Below are 13,857 nucleotides of genomic sequence, written 5' to 3' on the forward strand. Positions count from 1 at the left end.
AGGTGCTGCAACAAGCCCCAGACGATGATGTGTGCAGTATATAAGGCCTAGTGCTGTTAGATGTTGGTTAGTTGGTTGAAAAATGATCAGTAATCTATACAACATTCAGTAAAAAGTTGTTAACAGTGAACATTTAAATCCACGTTCTAGAACAGGGATCAATGGCCTGTCATAGATTAAGCAGTTGTGTTACAGAAAGAACTGAGACAAGCTGGACTTCATTACTTAAACCCTTAATTTACAGAACTGCATCCTTTCATTAGAAGAAACATGTGTATCCCAGACATCTGTTTTTGCTTTTAAAAAGAGCAGTCCGCTATGTGAATATCACGCAGGCCCGAGGTTCAGCAGGAAGCCAGTAGCTTTTATTGTGGCGGCCCTGAGCACAAGGCTGACCCAGTTCCCAGGTGAGAACACGGAACACAGGATACACTGAGGCAGATATCTCACAGCTGTTCAGTGATGGAACTATTTCACTTTAAGCTAATGCTATCAAGCTAATGCTAGAAGCTAGCAATGATCAAAGGGCTTAAGATGAAAATAATACTTGCTCCATCACCCCATTTCACTGATGTCACAAAAGGAAACATATGAGTTGCAATTTTAGTTGCAGTTGCATCCCCCTTACTAAATGATCTTCAACGACAATTAAATAGCTCTGTGCAAATGTCATGGATTTTCCACTTTCTCCTCTTAAATTGTGTGGAAAATATTTAAGATAAAGAAATAACACTATGTTTAATAGTACTGTGGTAGCAAAGATTAATACGCTACACTGTACTACAAACAAAATAGTAAAACCAAGTGCATACACACACGCATGCAAATGGAAATTCAAATGTGCACAAGCCCCACAGGAACACATTGCAAATGTACAAACTCCAATGCTTGTGCCAACAGACAATCAGACACAAAATCAGAAACTCCTATACATTTATATATGTATACTTCTACATTTCATAATGTAGAAACCAAGCCAAATTATCTTTTAATGTGTAATAATTGATGGATCAAAAAAGTAGAGACTACCAGTAGTGCCAGGGAACTTATTACTTTAGAAAAAATGGATACTGTTTGCCTTTGATACAGATTCATTTTTTTATTATTTAAATTGGTATTTAAAACTGAATTGGTTATATAAAATGATGCCAAAAGGACAAAATAGAATGAAACAAAATATGAGGCTCTTTATAAGAAACTCCAGTCAGCATTACAGGGCCTGGGTTTAACCTTTCAAAGGGCTGGACCATTAAATAGTTGCCAGCAGTATTAAGCTTATGATATTATTCAAGAATGAGCTGCTGAGCTGGATCGTGAGATCATAAACATACAGCTATGGCCAAAGGTTTTACATCACCCTCTATATAATGACCTAATTTTGCTTCACAAAGTAGAATGAAACCTGTTCAATAATGTTACTTTAACAAATTAAATTGCATACTGATTTGTAGTTTTTCATGTACTTAATGAAAAAATGACCATTTAAAAAAATGTGACATTTTGAAATTTGCCATGAAATACTGTAGTATATACAGGTAGTGGACATTGGGGAGCATTTGACAGGAGCTTCAGTGACCAAGACAGCTCAACTTCCTGATGTTTCACGAGCAACAGTGTCTAAGGTGATGTCGGCATGGAACTCAAGAGGGAAAGACATCATCAGCAATGGGCAACAGCGGGCGGAAGCGCATTCTCCAGGATTGTGATATCCATGCATTAATTCGAAGTGCAAGGCAAAACAAGCGAGCAACTGCAGATCAATTGACTGCAAATTTCAACCTGGGGCGCGAGCAGCCAGTTTCATCAAAAACGGTCTGCCGAGAACTCCACAGAGCAGGATACCATAGTGGCCCAACGCCCTATTAAGTGACTTTACATTGGTGTTTCTATTTTTTGTCCACTACCTGTGTGTATGTGTGTGTGTATATATATATATATATATATATATTAGCCACACACTCGCACACACATACATACACGCACAGAATTAACAATGTGCAGCCATAGGCTGCTGTTCTAACGTATCTAGATCTCCTGTCTTTCTAACCTGTCCTATTCCTATCACTGCAGCAGCTCAACATTGCTTCTGAAGGCTCTGCAATCACTTTACAGCACAGCAGCACAATGTGAATACGTAGGGAGCAAACCGATAGCAAACCTTGGTGGTGCATTGGCTTTATGCGCTGCTTTTCACCTCTTTGTTCAATATTTAAACAAACACATCAAGAAATGTATTTGGTGAAAAACTGGATCATGTTTGCACTTGTTCATATACCAGAATTTATAAATGACTGTATGAAAAAAAAGATATGCAAAATAAATCAATTTATAAATAACAGATCGGGACATGTGTTCTACTGTCCAGAAGAGTGTTTCTCTCCTTTCTTTAGTTTGATAGGGCATTGGGTTTATATTACTCTAGAGAGATGCAAACACGAAGAACCCATGTTCATCCCAGCTATAGTATCAGAAATGGAAACAAGCAGATAGCAGTCCACTTACAATTCAGCACAACTAGCAGTATCTGATTCTGAGAAGCATAATATTGAAATGTTAGGGTATTTATTCAAGTTGCTGTTATTGAGATAAGGAGGCTCCAATAGTAAAGTTCCCACCAGCAACGTGCTTAGCTGTAGCCAGTGTCCTTTGCTTGCACCTTTCATGATCATTAAAAACAGAACCATGAGTTTTTCTATGTACGTTTCTACAAGCTGCTTATGCTAGCATTAGGCTTAAATGCCATGCATTAGATGTACAGAAACAGCATGGCTTGAAGTGCTGCTAGTCTACATTCCTGAAATACTATCTCCATGTGGTTTCAGTGGCTTCACGTGCAGCTTCAAAGGCTGTAGTTTATTTGACCTGAAGGCCACCGGTAACAAGAACACCCACCAAGGACATCTACTGATGAGAGGCTCCCGCTACAGGAGAGATGTGCGAATACAAACACACAGATAGAAGGACTGAGGACAATCGATCTTCCGCTACAGGAGAGATGTGCGAGTACAAACACACAGATAGAGGACAATCTTTGAGAAGCAAAGGGATGCCGTGAAGCAATTTTATCTTGTTCCTGTTGTCTGTGATCCTTCCCATGTTAAAAGACAAAGTAGATTTAAAATGATATTTTCTTATTTATTTTTTTTCCATAGCTTTTCATGATGGTTGCAATAATTCTTAGTGGCTCCTATTGTGAACCATGTGTTACACAAACTCACAAAAAGCTACGTTTCCATCTGCCACTGGGACTGATTTGAGATTAGGCTCATTCATTTCCATCAGCGGCAGATTGGGATAAAATCGATTTCAATTGGGACTCTGTCGGTCCCACTTAGGATTGCGGAATTCTCTCCAACTTGCACTGATACTAATGAATGTCCAATTTGAAGCATGTTGGTGAATTAATGTATAAATAGCATATTATCTTTGACTTTTGTGTAATGTCCGGTTGCAGACTGGATTGTAGATTGAAGACCAGATCAGTTTTACAGACTGGTTTTATGATGCAGATGGAAATGTGACTAAAGTGGAGCCGAGGCACTTCCAATTCCAACCAGTTTGATCTCAGTATGCTTCTGGTAGAACTGACCTTAAATCAATTTCAATTTCAAGTGCCAGTAGAAGATAGAAAAAGGACTTTAGTGGGAGAGGGAGGAGTTCAGTCTTCATGCCCAAGCAACGTTTGTCATTACTTTCACATAATCCATTTGCGCTGAAGACATTAGCATTCCATCTTTGTCTGGCAGAGAATGGATCTCTTCTTTGTTAGAAAATGTGAAGAGAAGCCTGGCTTTGGTGGGGGATGTGTTATAGGTCAGCTGAAATGATTGACAGGACTAAGAATACTATCACTGATCATTTAAATGTGGCACTGGCTCTGTGAGCTGCTAGAGCAAAACAGAATAGACAATGGCCTATACTTGGCGCTTTTATAAAACAACTAGCACAGACGGTTTCTGGTGTAAAGCAACAGGCTGTTATTTCACAGGGTGACACTGTAAAAAACTGCAATCTTTGTGTTGCCATGGAAACCTGCTGCAAATCATGTGAATCAATTTCATACCCAAGATGAATTTTATCTGGCTGTTTCTTTTTTTCTTCTACTTTTAGGTGATGATATTAAGATCCAACACTGTTTAGATCATTAAAATGAATGTCATTAACACAACAAACCCTGACAAGACCAGTGGACAATATCCTTAATTGTTATTTATTTCAGTAATCTGACAGACATAGCCCATTGTAAATTGTTTGACATTGTAAAACTAATGAAAACTTTTGTTTTTAAAAACACAGAGGCATTAAACCTCTTGCAAACTGATTGTTTCCACAGTTCAATACCAGCTTGAACAGCTCTGTAAACATCAAGCTGTCTGTAACTTCGAACAATGCTGGGATTCAGCCAGAGAAGAGAACAATGAGAAAGTGCAATGCACTGTTCCACACTGTACACAAAGAGTCGGTGCAGCCCCTTGTACACAGCCCACTTTAAAATAAAGATAGGAAGAGGCTAATAAAGGGCTTTGGCAGGAAACGAGTCTGCTGGTCTGACACACAGTACAAAAGCAGAGGCTTGCATCAGGGGCACGGATGGGATTCTAAGTCATCACAGCTTGTACTTAATGAATCAGAACCTATCAATTCTGTTTCTACCAGTGTTCTGACATTGCCTCAGCACAGCGGTTCTCAATCCTTTTATAAAGTGGACCCCCTGTGGGTCTGCTGCACCCCCCACCCCCACCCCCTCCTCCCCCACAACCAGAACCATTAAGGAATTGGAATCCTTAAGCAAATTAGACCACAGTAAATTTGCAGGTTCCCCATACTTTTACCATGATTATATTGTGTATTTACCATAGTTTGCCAAGTTTTTTTTTTTTTATGCTTTTCCAATGCTTACCTTTGCTTTAGTTTGCAGGTGGGTGGCTAACTATGTGAACATGCCTGCCACAGGGCTCCCTTGGGTCCTAAACCCTGCTAGGTACAGACAGGAACTGCAGTAACCACACACAGGCCATGACTTTTGCAGACATTAAAGGTTTGCTGACATAAGGTGGCTTAACAGTAGAGCTTTGAGTAAAATACAGGAGAAAATCTGTCCCAGGAGATGTCCAGAAAGAGAGTCCAAAATACGGGAGACTCCCAGTGAATACGGAAGAGTTGACAGGTCTGCGGCTACACTGCTGCTGTACCCTTGAGCAAGGTACTTTACCTAGATTGCTACAGTAAAAACCCAACTGTATAAATGGGTAATTGTATGTAAATAAATAAATAAATAAATAAATTAAAAAATAATGTAATTGTATGTAAAAATAATGTGATATCTTGTAACAATTGTAAGTCGCCCTAGATAAGGGTGTCTGCTAAGAAATAAATAATAATAATAATAATAATAATAATAATAATAATAATACAGTACCACGCTACTGTAATGTATTACCAGTGTAATCTGATTCGTATACCGTTGTAATACTGTTTGTATATCAAAATATGTAAATGGTACCACTGTTCTACAAAACACAGTTGTGCTAATGTTGCTCCATTGTACAGTACCAATGCTTTCTATTGTAGTTTATCATTTTAGATCATTTGATAAGGGCAGTACTGAATTTAAAGACTTATGTGCTCATCGTCTTCACTTTTTCATACAGTCAGCCTCAGATTGCATTTAGCTACAATATATTTTTACCCTTTCAGGTACTGTGTGATTAATGCTCGATTATAAGGGCTCTCTGTATGTGCGTGCACTGGTTCATTTTTACAAGACTAACCTCACCTAAATTTCTGCACCTCTTTTGGCTCAAGTTATGTTTAAAATGGTTTAACAGTAGAATTCTACAGTTAACTTCCAAAAATACATGTACAGGTAAATACAAAACTCTATTAACTAGTAAACAGAAGAATTGATCAGTACAAAACTAAACTCTTAGTAGCAACTTTTCCTTTTTATCCAATTGTCTCTGACCGAGCCAAGAAACATTTTTTTTTTCTAAATTTGGCTTCACATTTCTGTGGGTTTCTATTTCAGGCCTACAGGAAGTCAAACCAATAAAATTTAAAAAAGCCAAAACGCAATACATTCCTTCAGGGAATAGAATTCAGTACTCGTTTTAAGAAACCGTGAAACAAAGTGTTATTGTCATACGTCAATATATTTTGAGAACCTCTTCAAAAATCAACAGGATTTGATTAGGCTGTGCACATCAAGTAAGAAAGTGCAATGACGGGTCCTTTTCTCTCTATCAGCATGTGGGGAGAGGGGTGAGCAGCACTGTTCTAAGGTGTCCTGACTGATGTGGAGATGTGAAATGACCCACAGCACTTCCAGAACAGGAGGTGGGGGGGGGTTGGACCCCAGTGAGCCTGCTTAGGCAAATCCATATCACCCCGACCCCCATTATAAACAAGAGATAGAAGCCTCCGTAACCAAGGAAACAAGACAGTAAGCTGCAAACAGGGAAGAACTGCATGTCAACGAATCAAAGTTTTACAGCAGGGAGAAGCAGCATGCACTGATGTAGTTTGTACTTTGATATAACTTTGATAGTACAGTACAATAAAATTGATAATAAGTTAATTATTGCATATTATACAAAGTTATTGACTGTACTGAAGTGGAATGATCTTTATGGCTGGTTCTTTGCATACTAAAATGTAAATGCAACACAGTAAAGTATGCTTCAGCGCCTCCACTGCAAATCCACCATGCGAGACAATACAGGGTGTAATGTAAATATTATTTTTAAAAGTTGTGTTACCGGTATTCATATCTAGCAAGACTTGAGCAACGGATCTATGAGGTCTATAAAAACCTTCAATAATTAAACGCAAAACTTTGAATATAACACTGTATTTTATAAGCATCCAACAGTCAATAATCTTATCTTTTTTATTTTTATGAAGGAGATTATTATCAAGGTTGGTGATTAACTTAAGAGGCTGGAAATCTGTTTGAAGTATGCACAACTGTATTTGCAACTGCTTCTAAAGCAAAGCAAAACACCCCAGGATGTCTTCTCTGAAACACTGTTTCACATGCCACAGCAATCCTGCAAGCTTTCTCATCTTTAAAATGCAGTCTAGGAGTATTATAAACGTTCTGAGGAAAATCAAGGCAGTTATGTGCTAGCTAGTGTGCCACCTTATCAAAGCTGCTAATGCATCACTCTTGGTTATAATTTGAATTAATTTGGCCCAAATTAAATTAGAAAACACATCTTGGTTGGTTTAATGGGCCTTGGCACTTCAGAGCATAAATTGGGCCTATTACGTGGCATTGAACACTGCCAGGAAAAGACACCAAACTTTCCAACTTCAACAACACACAGCACTGTTATATCAAGCAATCGAATAATGTTAGGAAAACAAATAGGCATTCTCTGTAACTGAAGTGCAGAGGCATATGCAGCAGGACCTTGCAATGCTCATCGCAATTGTATGAGATCCTGTTACTGTTATTATCTACAATGTGCCTTTTGGCCAGACCACCCTCCTAGGTAAACTTCATTTGTTTTACCTAGCTAAAAAGAAGGTCACGTCACTAATGAGGTGCTTTTACATTCATGTCTTTATAGTCCTGGGGAGTTTATTTTTTTATTTATTTTTATTTAGTGTTTCATCGATACACCCAAACCCAAAAGATGCGAAGAAAGGGTACACATTAATGATCAGGTAAATGTTCTACTTATGGTGAACCAGAGTGAGGGCCAGACCATGTGATTAAGTCTGATAAGTAGGGGTGTAACGACATTCTGTATTGATCACAACTGTGCAAATTTCTTCCAAGTAGCGCTGCATTGCTAAGCAGATGCGATCCTTGATCTAGACTACCGGTAAGCAATTATATAAATTTAGACATTTAAACATATTGCCTTTTCCATAAATCCCATATTTACAGAATATGTCCTGAGTTTACTTCTTGTTTTTTTACTTTACGGATTAATACAGTATATCACAGAAATGTAAAGTAAAGTCCAAATGGAGTCCAAATGGATTCCAAATGGATTCCAAATGGATTCTCCAGTGCAGGGATACACAATTTAGATTTCACCATGGGCCACCATTAAGAATTACATAATAAAACACAGGACAGGTGCACGGCTTGCAGGGCCAGGGACTGCCAATAACATTTTAATTATACTTTAGAAATAGGTGTAATAAACCACTAGCTATTACCAACAAATTAAGTAATTACATGTACAAACTGTGCTCATGGAGTTTAATACGCTTTCTAGTACGGATGGATGCATGCTTGGTTCTATAAATGTGTGAGACACTTATAAACTTATGAACAGGTTTGTTTGAATGATTTGAAAATATGTATACGGCTTAATAATGGAGAGGACATTGGATGGGTATTGACCCCATAGGTGAAGCCCCCTTCTAGGTAGTATGAATTTGCATGCAAGCCATTTGGATAGGATTAACTAGTTCATCTTCATTTTAATATTACATGGGGGTATCGTTGATAAATGTCATTACCTGCTCTCTTGGATGGTGAATTATCAAGGAGCTCCTCCGAGAAGTCTTTCAGGGGGGCGTGTACAGGAGTCTCTGCCTCGGGCGTCTCAAAGTTACCCTCTGAGTCCGAGCTGTGATGGGAGAGAATGAGGAACGTCAACGATGTTATCTATGGGTACCTGTCTGGGCTGCATTCCAGAACAGACACATAACCTACTTGCAACATAACCACATGCTATTAATCTTACATCATTCCTCTGAATATGCTGGTTGACTGGGCTGTCATATTTTGTGGAGGAGCCTGTTACCGTGCTTATTGCAATGCATTTTCTAACACATTAAAGTTTCACATATCCGTGCACGGGGATGCCAAGTAATAACCTTCAGTAGCTCAGCCAGTCAGATATCTGTACTGGTACAATGAAAAGGTACTATATGAATTCACATTATGTGAACGAATGTAACATTTATCCATGCAAAGGTTTATCAATTTGGAACCTGAAGATAATGTATAAAGCCTTCATTATCAATCCAAGGCCAGACATGGTGTCCTCAACAAATACCAATACATTCAATAAGTGGTTCTCAAGATATAGCTCAAATATAGTGACAGCCTCTCAAAGATATTTACTCCAAATTCCCAGTTGATTTTCTGAAACACCAATTACAATTCTAAAACAAATATGAGATACAGTAGTCTCTGCCTATAGGAACACCTCCTAAGAGAACACTTCGCCTAAAAGAACACCCTTGTGGTGAAACAGATTTTTCCCATTGTAAATGCTCCGCCTAAAGGAACAGGAACTTTGCTCAAAAAGAACACCTTTTTGGCACTGCCAGCGACTCGTTCACAACTAATACAGTACTGTTTTGTAACCTGATAACTCATCATCAGTCAAACTTAAATTCAAATGGTTTATCAAATGTGACTTGTCATCGCAAGTGTCTTGAGGCACACTGATTGGTTTATTCAATCTTTCCAGAACCACCGTCATATCATTGCCTTGTTTTCGCTACAAAATGGCAAGTAAACAAATGGCAAAATGCACCGCTGTTTCTCATGCTACAGAAAGTTGGAAATTGTGCGCCTGAAAAAAACCTGAATCAGACACAAGTCGCCGAGCAATTTGGTGTTTTCTGTTCTGGTGAGTTGCTTCACCATTCTGTTAAATCATTTTGTGCATGTCTTGAATATTGCTCCTGTACGGGTATTCATAATTAATCTAGAGCTGCTGCTGCATTTTTTAAATGTGTGTAGGGGTGATGTGTACATTTAGTTTGACAGTTAAGTTTATTAACTTTAGTTTGTTGGTTACTTTGTTATTATAGTTTATTAACATACACTTGCCTATTGCTTTTCTCTTACTTATTCTGTTCATTTCATACGTTGATGCATGTGCGTCATAGGAGGCTGTGTGGTCCAGTGGTTAAAGAAAAGGGCTTGTAACCAGGTGGTCCTCGGCTCAAATCCCACCTCAGCCACTGACTCATTGTGTGACCCTGAGCCAGTCACTTAACCTCCTTGTGCTCAGTCTTGCGGGTGAGACGTAGTTGTAAGTGACTCTGCAGCTGATGCATAGTTCACACACCCTAGTCTCTGTAAGTCACCTTGGATAAAGGCGTCTGCTAAATAAACAAATAATAATAATGACAAGTAATAACTATTAACTGGAGACTACTATAACTTACACACCCCATAAACTAAGAGAAGGAGATGTGATGCCTTTTATTGGACTAACTAAACAATAATTAATTAATCACAAGCTTTCAAGACCTCAAAGGTCTCTTCTTCAGGTGAAAGAAGGAAATAGAGATTGATTGATCAAAGCTTGTGATTAATTATAGTTTAGTTAGTCCAATAAAAGGTATCGCATCTCCTTCTCTTTAGTCTATCATCTCTGGACTGATATGGCTACCATTTCATCTATCAAGCCCCATAAAAAAAAAATTCTTCAGTTGTATTTTACTGGTTTGGTAAAATTGTTTGGGTGCGATTTTCCTTTTCCCTAAAAAATCGCAACAATTTAGGTAAATAGCTTTGAGAATCTAACCCAGAGTAGGAATGTATGCCTCCACTATTGGGGAATACTATTAGTTTTTAAAACACAGTTTTCTATATGTTTACAGTTACAGCTGCCCGGCTTACCTACTAGATTTAAGCAATCACGTGATTACGAATGCTAGCCCTATAAGAACTCGCTCTCCAACTGTTGCTATAGCCACCTGCTGTTTAGTTTTGACTTTTGGCGCCGGAAAATAACCAGCTAGGCTTTAAAAGCCATTTATTAACAACAAAAAGGAGCTGGAACATAAATAAACCCAGTAGGGCAACAGACGATTTTACTCAGTGTCAGTTTGTTTAGGTTAAGAGGGAGGGGGGAGGGAAAGGAGGTGGGGACGGTCAGCCCATTTTGTTACAGTTAAATACAAAGTTGACTGGTCTAAATGCTCACCTGACTTTCATTCATAGACAGTCACAGATATACAGTTAATCTAGTCAGATCTTGGTAACGCCACCATTGAAATCATTCATTCTTTAATGACAACTAGTAATTCCAACAGTGCAGCTCATTTAGTTTATATCTTACTGTTTCAAATTAACAGGGAGCATTATTGATTTGAATGAGAATTGTATTTAGACCCCCCACTGACAGTATCAATAGAAAATACCCCATATTATGGTATTAAGAGTTAAGGGACAAACAGCATCACAAAGAATGGTATCTGTAGTCATTTATAGTACCAAACATTTCAAACAGAGTTAGGGATTGAGCTATTTCTACAAACAGGGTAAACAATACGCTATAACAAGTGATATACAACAGCAAAGTTAGACATTGTTACTTTTACCATCTCACTGCTGCTGCCATATTTCCCAATTAGTCACATTGTTCAATTCATCTCATCCCTCATCATTAAATTGGTCCAAAAAAAAAAAAGTAGTAACTATTAACAAAAGGGTCTTCAATACTAGGCAAAACTGGGATTCAAATGCCTCCTCCCTTTCCTGTGTTTATAATCTAGACCTTTTATTTTAATAAGTGCTGCAAATTGCATTTCTATACAAATTCCAAAGTATACAGTATACAGGGATATATCTAGAGTAACCATAAGGTTCAGAGTCACATTGATGTTTCTTTGTCTTCATCTAGACAATGTGGGGAAGCTATAAAAAAAGGCCAACAAGATGCTCGGATATATTGTGAGAAGTGTTGAATTTAAATCAAGGGAAGTCATGTTAAAACTTTACAATGCATTAGTAAGACCTCACCTAGAATATTGTGTTCAATTCTGGTCACCTCATTACAAAAAGGATATTGCTGCTCTAGAAAGAGTGCAAAGAAGAGCGACCAGAATTATCCTGGGTTTAAAAGGCATGTCGTATGCAGACAGGCTAAAAGAATTGAATCTATTCAGTCTTGAACACAGAAGACTACGCAGTGATCTGATTCAAGCATTCAAAATCCTAAAAGGTATAGACAATGTCGACCCAGGGGACTTTTTTTTTACCTGAAAAACCTGAAAAAAGAAAAGAAATAAGGACCAGGGGTCACAAATGGAGATTAGATAAAGGGGCATTCAGAACAGAAAATAGGAGGCACTTTTTACATAGAGAATCGTGAGAGTCTGGAACCAACTCCCCAGTAATGTTGTTGAAGCTGACACCCTGGGATCCTTCAAGAAGCTGCTTGATGAGATTCTGGGATCAATAAGCTACTAACAACCAAACGAGCAAGATGGGCTGAATGGCCTCCTCTCATTTGTAAACTTTCTAGTCCACCAAGCCACTGTCGACTTCTGTGGCACCAAACCTGTTAACTGAGCACACAAAGTAATTTACATTTTCTTCCCCTGGGGTATGAAGTCCTCCCAGACAGTGGTAAACAAACATTTGGAGATGTTACTCCCCACTCCTGTCAAGTCTCAACTTCCACAAGAACTTCATTTAACATCCCAGGAATCAAACCAAGAACAAAGACGAACTTTAACAGACATCTACTCATCCCAGCACTGTACAGCAGAGAGAGTCTCCAGCTTTTCATGCGATTTCCTAGAAACTGCAAAAAAAAGCATGGCATGGATTTAATAAAATAAATACAGCGTCAGCTACTTATACCACTATTTAATCAAACTTACTTACATAAGTGGACTGAATAAATATCCAATAAGTAACCTCTCACACACACCCTACTGCTTAAACACTACTGTTTTTGACATGCAATGGTTTAACATTGAGGAACAATTCTAAACTTTTAACATACCCAGTGCAACTGATCTAAACAGACTGAGATCACAATATTGGCGAAGACCACTGAAATAATACCCTCCTTTGTATAACAAGATTATAAATACAAATTAGGAGTCTATATAAATACTGCCACTGTTTATATTAAATCATGCAGCTATTTTACATTATTGTTGACCCCCTTCTTAACTTCACTAAAAGACACAAATACAGTAGGCTAGGATAGAGCTGGTTTGCGTGTTTTAGTGCATCAGTATGAGTATTCACAATTCTTTATGCCCAACAGTGCATGGATGTCGTTTCAGTGTATAATCACCAGGGGAGGGCCCTCATCTCAACGATTCAAACAGCAGCATTTACATCCATTGAAAAGACCACTGCTTTGTCTAAATAAATCATAACTGTCTTTGTGTACCTTTGGGTAAGCTAAGCGTTAAATAACTTTACCACAGTGGATTCTGTCAGTCAGATGTCTGCTAGCGTAAAGTGCATCCTATTCCCATGTGGTGTCTTGGCTGCCAAGTCCAGTGTTGCTGGTTTTTCCTACCACATTTCCAAACAGTGTGTCAAAGAAGCAAAAAAAAAAAAAAAAAAAAGTTTTACACTTTTGTCCTACTTGGTTTACCATCGCTATCAGTTAAAACACCTTGATAAGGCAAGGCAATCATCCGATAACTTAAATTACCCTGCCAGCAACAGGTGCTATTTGCATACTGTTACATTTATTAGCTTTCATCCAGCCCATAATCCTTTAGGAACACAGAATGCAAATGAGTTCAGAGGACTTCCTTTTATGTTTAGTTCTCCCTGCTTTGACGATTATATAAATTACCTTTCTCGTCTTTCTGTTCTAAATATGTACACTCATCTGTTTTGTGGGAATCAAACATGCAGACACCCCGATAAATTACGACTGAAGTCCAGTATAATGAACTTGTGCAAAAACCTCAAGCAAAGCAATGGTGTGACCAGCAATTGCACAATGGTTTTGGATCAAATATGGCTGAGTTGTTCTGATACAGTAACACACTAGCTAGAACTTGTGTATGTGACTGCTATGGATTACCAGCGTGTATTGGTTTATATACCATTGTGATACTATTGGTATGTTGAATTATGAAAATGTCGCCACTGTGGTTGTATTCTACTCC

At 38.3% G+C, this 13,857-nt stretch overlaps 1 protein-coding gene across 5 annotated transcripts in view; it reads right to left on the reverse strand.

Moving 5' to 3' along the window:
* LOC117971683 (transforming acidic coiled-coil-containing protein 1-like) overlaps window positions 1–13,857 on the reverse strand; it is a 61,823-nt gene that overhangs the window by 23,039 nt on the left and 24,927 nt on the right. For all 5 annotated transcript variants that reach the window (XM_059008426.1, XM_059008423.1, XM_059008422.1 and 2 more), the window contains exon 2: window positions 8,482–8,591. In XM_059008426.1, the coding sequence (XP_058864409.1) occupies window positions 8,482–8,591 (110 nt within the window). The remainder of the gene's footprint in view (window positions 1–8,481; window positions 8,592–13,857) is intronic.

This window comes from Acipenser ruthenus, chromosome 37, assembly GCF_902713425.1.
Source record: "Acipenser ruthenus chromosome 37, fAciRut3.2 maternal haplotype, whole genome shotgun sequence".
Lineage (NCBI taxonomy): Eukaryota > Metazoa > Chordata > Actinopteri > Acipenseriformes > Acipenseridae > Acipenser > Acipenser ruthenus.